This window comes from Haliotis rubra, unplaced genomic scaffold (assembly GCF_003918875.1).
Source record: "Haliotis rubra isolate DU_JTF1 unplaced genomic scaffold, ASM391887v1 Scf358, whole genome shotgun sequence".
Classification (NCBI taxonomy): domain Eukaryota; kingdom Metazoa; phylum Mollusca; class Gastropoda; order Lepetellida; family Haliotidae; genus Haliotis; species Haliotis rubra.
Window position 1 is genome coordinate 707,882 of NW_025767033.1, and position 14,641 is coordinate 722,522.

At 41.6% G+C, this 14,641-nt stretch overlaps 1 protein-coding gene across 1 annotated transcript in view; it reads right to left on the reverse strand.

Annotated features, from left to right (window-relative positions):
- LOC124285308 (GRIP1-associated protein 1-like) overlaps positions 1-14,641 on the reverse strand; it is an 82,660-nt gene that overhangs the window by 49,567 nt on the left and 18,452 nt on the right. The window contains exon 21 of the mRNA XM_046721518.1: positions 12,346-12,439. Coding sequence (XP_046577474.1) covers positions 12,346-12,439 — 94 coding nt within the window. The remainder of the gene's footprint in view (positions 1-12,345; positions 12,440-14,641) is intronic.

Below are 14,641 nucleotides of genomic sequence, written 5' to 3' on the forward strand. Positions count from 1 at the left end.
GTATGACGAGCCAACACATTAACCACTAGGCTACCCCAGCAGAGTTGAAATCATATATATAAGGAACTCAATACTGATTGGTTGGTTTGACAGTTCAACTCTGTCCTCAGATTTCCACACAGAAATGTATTGTGTGCAAGTAAAAGATCCTATTAAGTCTTTATGTTAAATTTGAACCTTGATAAGCCTACCATAAACATTCCTAAAGTCACAGTAATTTCAGATACACAAATACTTGCAAATACTCCAAATAATCTTTTGTTACCTTGAACCAATTTGAAATATTTCACAATTCTAATGATTCAGAGAGTTGAACTTCAAATGTCAAAAAATGAAATCTAATATCCGGAAACAGAATACAAAACCAGAGGCTTCAAACACATTAAACCTAATCACATTCATCCAACAGAACACTTCCCTCTTAACTGTGTTTACACTTCCATGTTAACAAAACAAATACCTGAAGTGTTAAATCAATAAACCCAATCAATCAGACTTTGTAATGATGGTTTCATTCAAATATTCTCAGATGTAATCAGTATCAATAGATGAACATTCTCATCAAAATTCAAAAAGACAAATATATTTATGAGCTAATGAATTCCATTAAGATTTTATCCATATTCAAATTATATTTGCAAATTTTATCACATTTTCAACTCCTTGGTTTTAACAATGTTGACATTTTGGAGCTATAGGCAGCAAAGAAAAGGCTTGTAATTTTCTTGAATCTTCATACAATAAGGCTTACTCATGGTCCGGTAGCATACTTGTTTGTAGGTTCCTATCTGGTAACAAAATCAATATTGAATGCCACTTGCCCTCTGAAATATATCATTTTTGATTACCAACCATAAATACCTCGATCTAGTCGGTTGGACTGACAAGCTCAGTGCATTATTTATTACCACAGACAAGATATTTTGCCTTATTTCTGTTGTCCAGATTTGGTGTGACTCCACTGTTGTGTTACAGAGTTACACGAACGACGACACTGACAGACATTCCGCAAGATGGTGATAATCACAAGACATGTTTTCAGACAAAACAGTGGCTGTGTGTTTTGAGACAAGGACAGTACAAGAATCACTGAAATTGGCATCAGATGAATTGGCATTGGTAAAGTGGGAGTCTGGTGGTCAGGTGTCAAGTTGTTCTCCAAATTCATTAAATGCTGTTGCAGTACAGGTTACCCTGACTTCAAGATTGACGCAACAAAGAAACCTAAATCAATGAAAGGCGGCGGGAAAATGCTCAGGTTTGCTGTTGTGATTCTGATGTATACTATGTATGACTCGACAGTTCAATCAATATAGAGGCACAGGATGTTTAACTGGGGGTTTCTACATTCTCCACTGATATTCTGTTGAAGTTGGAGGCCAAAGGTGAGGTGAGGTGAAATGGGGTTTAACATCGCACTTGAGAATATTTCGCTCACATGACAATGTGCATGCGTGTGTATGTGCGGCTGCTTGTACTAGTCCAGACTTAAGCTGGTTTTATAGTGCTAGTTAACTGAGATACCATGCCACAGTTAAGCATGAATACCCCACTCAGACATATTATACTGACTCCGAGCCGACCAGTCCTTGTTGTACCCATTAATGCCGAGCGCCAGGCAGGGACCAACAAGTACCATATTTTAACGTCTTTTGGTATGACGCAGCCGGGAATTGAACCCGCAACCTTCCACTCTCCGGGAAGACACTGCAACCACTACACTACAGAGGCAGTCCGGAATGCCAAAGGATACTGAATCAGAGCTTTGTTTGTTGTTTAGTGTCAATGTATATTCATGACTGGACTGGAAAAACCAGTGATTGATATCATGAGCAACGATGTATGGAACTTGATACAATGGCATGCACTGACCAAACCTGAAGATTTGATTTTGTTAAGTGTAGATAAGCACTGACTGCAACCCAGGTCTTCAGGAGGAGAAATGCATGGGTTGCTGCCAACCCAGATCTTCATATGAAGACATGCATAGGTTGCTGCAGACCAATTCTAACCCAGATCTTCATGGGAAGACATGCATAGGTTGCTGCAGACCAATTCTAACCCTGATCTTCATGGGAAGACATGCATAGGTTGCTGCAGACCAATTCTAACCCTGATCTTCATGTAAAGACCTGCATAGGTTGCTGCAGACCAATTCTAACCCTGATCTTCATGTAAAGACCTGCATAGGTTGCTGCAGACCAATTCTAACCCTGATCTTCATGGGAAGACATGCATGGGTTGCTGCAGACCAATTCTAACCCTGATCTTCATGTAAAGACCTGCATAGGTTGCTGCAGACCAATTCTAACCCTGATCTTCATGTAAAGACCTGCATAGGTTGCTGCAGACCAATTCTAACCCTGATCTTCATGTAAAGACATGCATAGGTTGCTGCAGACCAATTCTAACCCTGATCTTCATGGGAAGACCTGCATAGGTTGCTGCAGACCAATTCTAACCCTGATCTTCATGGGAAGACCTGCATAGGTTGCAGACCAATTCTAACCCTGATCTTCATGGGAAGACCTGCATAGGTTGCTGCAGACCAATTCTGCAGACCAATTCAGACCAACCCTGATCTTCATGTGAAGACCTGCATAGGTTGCTGCAGACCAATTCTAACCCAGATCTTCATGTAAAGATGTAAAGACATGCATGGGATGCATGATCTTCATGGTATAGGTTGCTGCAGACCAATTCTAACCCTGATCTTCATGTAAAGACCTGCATAGGTTGCTGCAGACCAATTCTAACCCAGATCTTCATGGGACCTGCATAGGTTGCTGCAGACCAATTCTAACCCTGATCTTCATGGAAAGACCTGCATAGGTTGCTGCAGACCAATTCTAACCCTGATCTTCATGTAAAGACCTGCATAGGTTGCTGCAGACCAATTCTAACCCAGATCTTCATGGGAAGACCTGCATAGGTTGCTGCAGACCAATTCTAACCCAGATCTTCATGTGGGAAGACCTGCATGGGATTGCTGCAGACCAATTCTAACCCAGATCTTCATGGAAGACCTGCATAGGTTGCTGCAGACCAATTCTAACCCTGATCTTCATATTCATGGGAGACATGCATAGGTTGCTGCAGACCAATTCTAACCCTGATCTTCATGTAAAGACCTGCATAGGTTGCTGCAGACCAATTCTAACCCAGATCTTCATGTAAAGACCTGCATAGGTTGCTGCAGACCAATTCTAACCCTGATCTTCATGGGAAGACATGCATAGGTTGCTGCAGACCAATTCTAACCCTGATCTTCATGTAAAGACCTGCATAGGTTGCTGCAGACCAATTCTAACCCTGATCTTCATGGGAAGACCTGCATAGGTTGCTGCAGACCAATTCTAACCCTGATCTTCATGTAAAGACCTGGTTGCTGCAGACCAATTCTAACCCTGATCTTCATGGATTGCATGGGTTGCATGCAGACCAATTCCAGGCAGGATCTTGGGATGTTGCTGCAGACCAGTTCTAACCCAGATCTTCAAGTGAATAAATGCCTGGACTGCTGCAGACCAATTTCAGCCTGGATCTTCATGTTAAAACAGAATGGGATGCTGCACACGAATTTCAGCCCAGATCTTCATGTGAAGAAATGCCTGGATTGCTCCAGACCAATGCCAGCCCATATCTTCATGAGAGGATGTCAATGGATTGCTGCACACCATTTCCAGCCCAGATCTTCATGTGAAAAAATGCATGGGTTTCTGCAGGCCAATTCCAGCTCAGATCTTTACAGGGGTACAATGAGACTATGGCATCACTGCAGTGCATACAAACATGAGCCACAATTCTTAACAAAAGCTATTAAAATATCATCACTATGCTGTAATGTGGCAGTATTCAAGGTGGAATGGTATTTGGAAAAGGCCAGCATTTACACACTTGATGAAGATGATGAGGAATGATTCATCCCATCACTTTGGCTATCCCACCATTCCTTAATATTTCACAGTCTGGTGGCTCGCGAACACAGCTCATCGCTGTATGGATTATTCAATAATGCTGAGAGATTTTAGAGTAGGTAGAGCGAAGGAGATGTACATCAAGGCTGTAATCCACTAACCCACTGAGTAAATAAAGAAATTAGAAATTATGGGTTTGGAATAGTTTGACATTAAGAGATTTAGTAGAAAACATCCTGAACTCAGTCGCCTGGCTGTAGATTTGATTTTGATGCCAAAGGATTTTGAACAACACTGTGATGAAAAATCTTTTTTGGTTGATTTACAATATTTTCCCATTTATTTTTAATTTCAGGGGTTTAGAAAAAGATTATTACTTTTTAGCGAGTTTAAGCCAAATATGAGCTTGAAGGGAAAGGTTTTCATACCATTTTGTTCTTATCTCAACATTAATGGCTTGGCTGTAAGTAGACTTTACACCCATAAAGTTGATAGTAGGAAGGATGAGGCATCCCATGTAATATTTTAGGCACATATCAATAAAAATACTTTAATAATTTCAGTAATAAAACAATCATTAAGTACAAATCTTAAATGATAACCGATCAAATGCATCGTTTCTGCAACCATGTAATAGAAACAAGAAAGGATTTTCAGAAGAAAATACATTTACATACTACTGACACATACAAAATATCTGAAGAGGAGTTTGTGAGTGAGCTGTGGACGCTGTTTTGAACAGCATTCCAGGAATGTCGCAGTACAGTGATGCCAGTCTCAGACATCTACCACTTTGGTGAAAACAATGAGCATCATGGCTATGGTTAAACCTGGACACATACCCCTGATAATCCAGGACTCCAACCCACAATCATCAGAGTGAGTGAGTGAGTGAGTGAGTGAGTGAGTGAGTGAGTGAGTGAGTGAGTGAGTGAGTGAGTGAGTGAGTGAGTGAGTGAGTGAGTGAGTGAGTGAGTGAGTGAGTGAGTGAGTGAGTGTGCTCTCTGTCTCTCTGTCTCTCTCTCTCTTTCTCTCTCTCTCTCTCTCTCTCTCTGTGTGAGTGAGTGAGTGTGTGTGAGTGTGTGTGTGTGTGTGAGTGAGTATTTACCCCGCCTTTTAGCAATATTCCAGTAATATCACAGTGGGGGACACCAGAAATGGGCTTCTCACAGTGTACCCATGTGGGGAATCGAACCCGGGTTTCAGCATGACAAGCAGATGCTTTAATCATTATGCAACCCCACCGCCTCAGGGTGCAACTCTGAACAGAATCTGAAACTTTAAGATCACCTTTAGCTTGATATTGGTGTAAGAATCTACACCGAAACGTTGCTCTATGCAACTAGCAGTTGTTGACCATCAAGTCTTACATTTTGTTATTGACTAAATTTTGATCAAACATTATTGAGTTAATAGTTTTACAACATTGTTAGAAATTGGCACTAGTGCTAATCCTTCATTATAGGGACAAATATTAGCTCAATAGGCTGAGTCAGTATTCACTTGATCAAGGCAAAGAACCCCCCAATGTTTGTCAACAATAGAGAAGTTATCCATTAAAAAGTCATGTTCTCCAAAACTAACTGGTTAGAAAAACTGAAAGGCCTTTACCTAAAAATAAACCAACCTTTGAATTGTTTAGTTCTGAAGTACAAACCAATTCATTTTTAACCCCCAAGTAAAAGCGATGTGATGCGGTTAGCATGTTACAGAACGTGACAGATTAGCTCCAAATGTCAAACTGTGTTGATGTGACTGAATTTCACAATACTTTATCTTTGTCATTGTCAAATTTTCTCCTGTTATAATGCCACACAAACATTAAAAATCAACAAACTACCAGATGGTATTTCACAACACTTCTTACGTAAAACTCAAAATTTGAAAAGGGATTGAAAAAAAGCTTTCGAACCCATTTTTTTCATTTATGGATAGCAAAAGAATGAATATCTAAAGAATGATAATTGTTAGCAGACTAAAATCCATGGAATCAAGATGACAGATTCTAAAATGTTGTAGTACAATTTAAAAATTTGGGAAAGTAAAGAAATCAATTTTTAATACTTATTATTCAGCAGTAAACAATTTCAAAAGCAAATATCGACAAATGTTTGGAGCATTCACCAGTAATGTATATTTAACCTGACTATCTTTATATGTGTACCATATATAGAGCTTTTTTATTCAATTTTAATGTGTTTTTCAAATTACCTAGAATGTAACCTGCATGAGAAACATATTTTATCTAGATACTTTTTACATGTGTAAAGAAGTGATAAAATGATCAAAATTGAATTAGAAACTTTAAAACAATCTCACTAAACAACCCAAACTATAAGAGATTACATGTCAGCGCTTTAAATTCATACAGACAACATGCATTATTGTTCTCCAAGGAATAATCAGTGAGAGATTAGTTTATTTGTGGATTACTGATGAACTTAACAAAGTTTCTTCTATGAATGATACAGTCAGAACTAGACAATCCAGTGACTGAGATCATGACCATTAATCCAAACAGAGATGATGACATGTACACGGGAATGAGTGGTAACGGGCGGGAACGCCCCAGAGCACCCTTATTGATACCTACTGACGAAATAGATCCACCTCGAACGACACCTGCATACAACTGGGGAGATTACTGTGGAATATCTGGCTCCGTCGAGTATCACTGCAAGGGGCTTTGATCCCATGAAACACTGCTCATCGAAGTGTTTCTCCCGGAGATAAACAGGGAGTACCTGGACAATCGTATCTGGTCGCATCTAGAGGAGAAAGTCCCACGCCTCCCCTGATCACTGGTGCCTCCCCTGCTTCAGACTATCTTTATATTTGTACCATATATAGAGCTTTTTTATTCAATTTTAATGTGTTTTTTTCAAATGGAAAGAAATCACAACAAAAACACACTACCTAGAATGTAATTTAAAGTCTATCACACCATAGACAGAACAATTGGACAGGATGTATATATAATATACATCTTCACATGTGAGAAAGAAACATATTTTATCTAGATACTTTTTTACATGTGTAAAGAAGTGATAAAATGATCAAAATTGAATTAGAAACTTTAAACAATCTCACTAAACAACCCAAACTATAAGAGATTACATGTCAGCGTTTAAATTCATACAGACAACATGCATTATTGTTCTCCAAGGAATAATCAGTGAGAGATTAGTTTATTTGTGGATTACTGATGAACTTAACAAAGTTTCTTCTATGAATGATACAGTCAGAACTAGACAATCCAGTGACTGAGATCATGACCATTAATCCAAACAGAGATGATGACATGTATTGAGTGAGTGAGTGAGTGAGTTTTGGATTACGCCGCACTCAGCAATATTCCAGCTATTTGGCAGCGGTCTGTAAGTAATTGAGTCTGATCCAGACAATCCAGTGATCAGCAGGATGAGCATCGATCTACACAATTTGGGACACGATGACATGTATCAACTAAGTCAGCGAGCCTCACCACCGGATCCCATTAGTCGCCTCTTACAACAAGCCTGGGTTACTGAAGATAAATTCTAACCTGGATCTTCACAGGCCGATATGTATGGACCAAGTCAGCTTGCCTGACCACCTGATCCCATTAGTTGCCTACGTGAGCATGGGTTGCTATGGGCCAATTTTAACCCAGATCTTCATTATGAGACCAAGGCAACACAGCAGCGCTTTCAAACTAAGAGCCACATTTCTCCAGATAATTTATTCAAGTACAGAAGTTCAACAGAGCCAAGGCTATTAAGATTCAGGAAGGAACATAAAAATATGACAGTTGTGTGCCAGATCACTTTTACAGACTGGTGAAAATCAAAACTTTCTAACCCTGACAAATAGTGTCTTATTTTGAGTCAGTAATTCATTAAATTCCTATCACAGCAGTCCATAAACTAAACAGTCTAGGGCAAGCACACAAATGGTCAATAACATGAGCAACGACCAATTTAAAAAGGGTACATAACATTGTTTGAAATCAACATTGCAACTCAAGTCACTCTGTCATAAGGCTCATGTGAAAAGGATCAAGACATCGAGGTGCCTAGATTCAAATACCATAGCACAAATGACCTCCTTAATTTTGACACTGGTTCACCACAATCAGCAAAGTTACACATTTTGACCTCATGCACCTCATTTAACACACTACAGTATGAGCTGCTTCAGTGAGTCAGTGAGTGAGTTAAGATTTATAGTCACATCGGCAATATTTAAGCCATATTGTAAACCAAATTCACTGTGTTCTTTAATCTGATTGGTTGAAAAACGTGATCAAATGGTATTCGATTCCCGGAAATTCGCTGCGTATTAATACATACAAACATCGCTCATACCATTGTATTGTTACGTCGTCAGCTGAGATGACGTCATTCAAATCATATTGTGACGTAAAGTCCGAATGACGTCACAAATGAGCAGTTCTAGATGCTACTATGGAAACCAGCTGAAACGGCCGGCTGATGACATTGCACTGCTGTACCGGTACTCTATGTCAATGAGTGCAGACACAAAAACGTGTGGGGACCTTTGGTTTACTTTTAGTTTACAATGTCGATAAACATCATAGGTTGACTATTTGAAGCATCCATTTGAAACCTCCGACTGCCGTCGGTTCCAAATGAATTCCCGCGGCTTCAAATACTCAATAACACCCGGAAATTCGCCAACACATGATGTTTATCTCCTAATCGTGACTTTGAAAAATCATAAATTCATATAAATGGATGAACTGCTTGAGGCTACAAAGTGTCAAGCACTATCTCAAATGGCCAACCTTAATGCCTGGACCACCCTCTGTGGTTGTGGATGAAAGATGCCTTGTGGTCTGAAGCTCTGCCCCCAACGGACACAGCTTCATGAAGTGACTCCGCCATGAGCTGTGACCATGGTTCATGTGGGGCAGTCAAGACAACAGGCATGCCAACCAGTAGGTCATTAGTGAAACAAATAGACTCTCATTAGTTTAATGTTTGTCTAATATCAAAAGAAACTCAGAACTAGTTCAGCACAATGCCCACTTACTTCTTTGACACTGTAACATGATCAATATTATCAGTCTTATTAACCCTTCAGGTAAGAATCACTTTCAATACAACAACTTAACATGAAGTAGAGGACAGACACTAACGGTTTTCCTACAATTCTGCCCACAGTACGTTTACAAAGCATCAAACACACAGAGCTTTTTTCATATTGATTTCCAAAATCAGCATCTCCAGACAATCATTCTCAGCATCTTGCCGACGTAATGGAAAACAATAAATTCAGCTACAAAGCATCTGATTTCATAAAATGGAAAGTGGGATGAGGTTGTGGTATCAGTTCAAGCTGTTGATCTAGACACACAAATGGCTTGATATAGAGCTCAGTAACAGTGGGATGAGGTTGTGGTATCAGTTCAAGCTGTTGATCTAGACACACAAATGGCTTGATATAGAGCTCAGTAACAACAGCAGAACAAACATAAGGCCAACAGCTGGCGAAACTTGGTCAATAATCGCAGGATCGAAAGTCATTTCAAAGTCAGTCATCTACATAAGTGAGTGCATTATACACACATGGTCAATTCCTTTCACATTGGGTTTGTAGTTAAAGCACCTGGCCTATTCATGTCACCATTATCAAAAGCCAACTGTCCTGTCTGTCCAGCAAGCATATTCAGCATCATTTCATCACTAAACATAACCTACTTCTAAATGGATCCCTGATTTAGCCATGACTGCAGTGGCTGAGTGAATGATGTGATATTCAGCATTATTTCATCACTAAACATAACCTACTTGTTAATGGATCCCTGATTAGCCATGATTATTTGACTGCAGTGGCTGAGTGAATGATGTGATATTCAGCATTATTTCATCACTAAACATAACCTACTTCTAAATGGATCCCTGATTTAGCCATGATTATTTGACTGCAGTGGCTGAGTGAATGATGTGATATTCAGCATTATTTCATCACTAAACATAACCTACTTCTAAATGGATCCCTGATTTAGCCATGATTATTTGACTGCAGTGGCTGAGTGAATGATGTGATATTCAGCATTATTTCATCACTAAACATAACCTACTTCTAAATGGATCCCTGATTTAGCCATGATTATTTGACTGCAGTGGCTGAGTGAATGATGTGATATTCAGCATTATTTCATCACTAAACACAACCTACTTCTAAATGGATCCCTGATTAGCCATGATTATTTGACTGCAGTGGCTGAGTGAATGATGTGATATTCAGCATTATTTCATCACTAAACATAACCTACTTCTAAATGGATCCCTGATTTAGCCATGATTATTTGACTGCAGTGGCTGAGTGAATGATGTGATATTCAGCATTATTTCATCACTAAACATAACCTACTTCTAAATGGATCCCTGATTAGCCATGATTATTTGACTGCAGTGGCTGAGTGAATGATGTGATATTCAGCATTATTTCATCACTAAACATAACCTACTTCTAAATGGATCCCTGATTTAGCCATGATTATTTGACTGCAGTGGCTGAGTGAATGATGTGATATTCAGCATTATTTCATCACTAAACATAACCTACTTCTAAATGGATCCCTGATTTAGCCATGATTATTTGACTGCAGTGGCTGAGTGAATGATGTGATATTCAGCATTATTTCAGCAACATCCTTGCTATCTGTGAACCAGTGGGGAACTGAGAGAGCAGGAGTTATCCTTTGCTTGCAAGGGGAGGTGGGGTAGCCTAATGGTTAAAGCATCTGCTCATTACGCTGAAGATCCGGGTTCGATTGTCCACATGGACATAATGTGTGAAGTCCATTTCTTGTATCGCCCACTGCTGGATTGTTGCTAAAAGCAGAGTAAAGCCTTCCCCACCGCCCCTGGAGGCACAGTACGAGTCATAAGCTAAACTTGTAGAATCAGAGAAAGATCAATTTCAGCAAAAGGTAGGTGATTTGGTTGGTGGGTTGGTCTGTTGTCCAATGTAGCACTCAGCAATATTCCACCTATATGTTGGCTGTATGTAAATAATCCAGTCTGGACCAAACTATCCAGTGATTAACAGCATGAGCATCGATCTTCACAATTGGGATCCGATTACATGTGTCAACCATGCCATTGAGCCTGACCACCCGATCCTGATAGTCATGTTTTAAGCATGGGTTGCTGAAGACCAATTCTAACCCGGATCTTCACAAGTAAACGGTAGGTGAAGTGAAAAAGGGTTTAACATGGCGTTCAAGATTACTTCACTCAATTACCAACAATCATGGGGGTGTTGGATCAGCTAGTCAACAAATTACCAACCCTAGAGTCCCCACACAAAGTGTTTGCACTAACATGGCAATGTCCCTCACCGCTAAAGATGAATGAAAAATAACATATTTACTAGGTTTTATCTTTTGGTCACATAGAACATTACCTTTTGTATGATGTAGTTATCATGTTAACAAGATGTCATGTGACCTTGAAGATAAGGTCAAGGTCACCCAAATCGACTGTAGGCTGTCAACCATTTCGATGATATTGGGTACAACAATGCATGAGATATTGCATTTTGATAAGTTTGAAATGTGGTCAAAGTGTTGTCTGCGTAATCCCCCAAAGTAGGCTGTCACCAAATTTGAAGACTTGGGTTCATGAGATATTGCATTAACAAGAATCGGGACGTATGTACGCATGCTGCTGAATGCATAGTCCCCTGTTGCACGATGCGACGAGGGACAACTTAACTTGAGGAAGAATGACATTTTGCTGGACCAGACTTCAGAGGATAGGCTAAAGTGTGTGCGCTTGTTGTTTGCTTATGTACTCCACAATATTACAGCTGTTGAAGGCTCCCAGTAAATAATCACGTTTCGACAATCCACAGTGGGTATCATGCGAGTGTATTTTGGGATGGTAAACACATTTTTAAGGGAAAGACAAGGATTTCTAACACAAAATATTCACCATCATACATATGACTTCAAAAGGTTTTTGATTGTTTGGGTTTACAGTCACAGCAATCAATATAGTTCCAACTGAGACATGCTCTTTAGACAGTGGCATAATAATTGACCACATAAATCTTTTCTATTTGCCTTTCAAGGCAATCCAGGAGCTGCACTGTATCCAAGGGAAGCTACTCTAACCCAAGTCTATGGACTTGTGTACGGTTTGCCTGTCCTGTCATTAGGTTGTGAAGTGTCAGATGTACACAGTCACAAAATGACCAGGTAACAGGTCAGAAATATTTCTGGTCAAATCAAGGCTCCATCCACCTTCATGGTCCAATCATGGTAGAATGTTCTGGTTGAATGAAATCATTGGGAAACAAAACAATGTTTGATGGGATCCTGGTATGCAAACAAACAACTCTGAACAGTGAATTCACGGGCTCAAAAGTCAGGGCCACACAAGTCTCCCATGAAGAAAGAAAACATATGAATTACCTGATCTGCTGTCCATGACATAGTAGCTAATGATGGCAGTCTTCTTCAACAAGTCATCAGCCATGCATGCATTGCTTGTCTCCAGATGAGAGACCTGAAATATCACAGACATTAAACACTGGAGTAACATGTAATCACCCAACCCACAGTGTACCCACCCTGATACAGTGTACCCATCCTGACACAGTGTACCCACCCTGATACAGTGTACCCACCCTGACACACAGTGTACCCATCCTGATACAGTGTACCCACCCTGACACAGTGTACCCACCCTGTACCCATCCTGACACAGTGTACCCACCCATCCTGACACACAGTGTGACACAGTGTACCCACCTGACACAGTGTACCCATCCTGACACACATGACAGTGTACCCATGTACCTGACCTGACACAGTGTACCCATCCTGACACAGTGTACCCATCCTGACACAGTGTACCCATCCTGACCCCATGACACAGTGTACCCACATCCTGACACAGTGTACCCATGTGACTCCATCCTGACACACAGTGTACCCATCCTGACACAGTGTACCCACCCTGACACAGTGTACCCATCCTGACACACAGTGTACCCATCCTGACACAGTGTACCCATCCTGACACAGTGTACCCACCCTGACACAGTGTACCCATCCTGACACACAGTGTACCCATCCTGACACAGTGTACCCATCCTGACACAGTGTACCCATCCTGACACAGTGTGTAATTCCACCCTGACACACAGTGTACCCATCCTGACACAGTGTACCCATCCCGACACAGTGTACCCATCCTGACACAGTGTACCCATCCTGACACAGTGTACCCATCCTGACACAGTGTACACACACCCTGACAGTGTACCCATCCTGACACAGTGTACCCACACAGTGTACATCCTGACACAGTGTACCCATCCTGACACACAGTGTACCCATCCTGACACAGTGTACCCATCCTGACACAGTGTACCCAATCCTGACACAGTGTACCTATCCTGACACAGGTGTACCCATCCTGACAGAGTGTGTACCCATCCTCTGACATTAGTGTACCCATCCTGACACAGTGTACCCATCCTGACACAGTGTACCCATCCTGACACAGTGTACCCATCCTGACAGTGTACCCATCCTGACACAGTGTACCCATCCTGACAGTGTAATCCATCCTCCTGACACAGTGTACCCACCCTGACACAGTGTACCCATCCTGACACAGTGTACCCATCCTGACACAGTGTACCCATCCTGACAGAGTGTACCCATCCTGACACAGTGTACCCATCCTGACAGTGTACCAATCCTGACAGTGTACCCATCCTGACACAGTGTACCCAACCTGACACAGTGTACCCATCCTGACACAGTGCACCCACCCTGACAGTGTACCAATCCTGACAGTGTACCCATCCTGACACAGTGTACCTGGATACAGGGTACCCATCCTGACACAGTGTACCCATCCTGACACAGTGTACCCATCCTGACACAGTGTACCCATCCTGACACATACAGGTGTACCCATCCTGACACACAGGTGTAATGTACCCATCCTGACAGTGTACCCATCCTGACAGACAGTGTACCCATCCTGACACACAGTGTACCCATCCTGACAGGTGTACCCCATCCTGACACAGTGTACCCATCCTGACACAGTGTACCCATCCTGACACACAGTGTACCCATCCTGACACAGTGTACCCATCCTGACACAGTGTACACATCCTGACACAGTGTACCCATCCTGACACAGTGTATTCATCATGACACAGTGTACCCATCCTGACACAGTGTACCCATCCTGACACAGTGTACGCATCCTGACAGTGTACCCATCCTGACACAGTGTACCCATCCTGACACAGTGTACCCATCCTACAGACACAGTGTACCCATCCTGATCCTGACACAGTGTACCCATCCTGACACAGTGTACCCATCCTGACACAGTGTACCCATATCCTGACACAGTGTACCCATCCTGACACAGTGTACCCATACAGACACAGTGTACCCATCCTGACACAGTGTACCCATCCTGACACAGTGTACCCATCCTGACACAGTGTACCCATCCTGACACACAGTGTACCCATCCTGACACACTGTACCCATCCTGACACAGTGTACCCATCCTGACAGTGTACCCATCCTGACACAGTGTACCCATCCTGACACAGTGTACCCATCCTGACACAGTGTACCCATCCTGACACAGTGTACCCATCCTGACACAGTGTACCCATCCTGACACAGTGTACCCATCCTGACAGGTGTACCCATCCTGACACAGTGTACC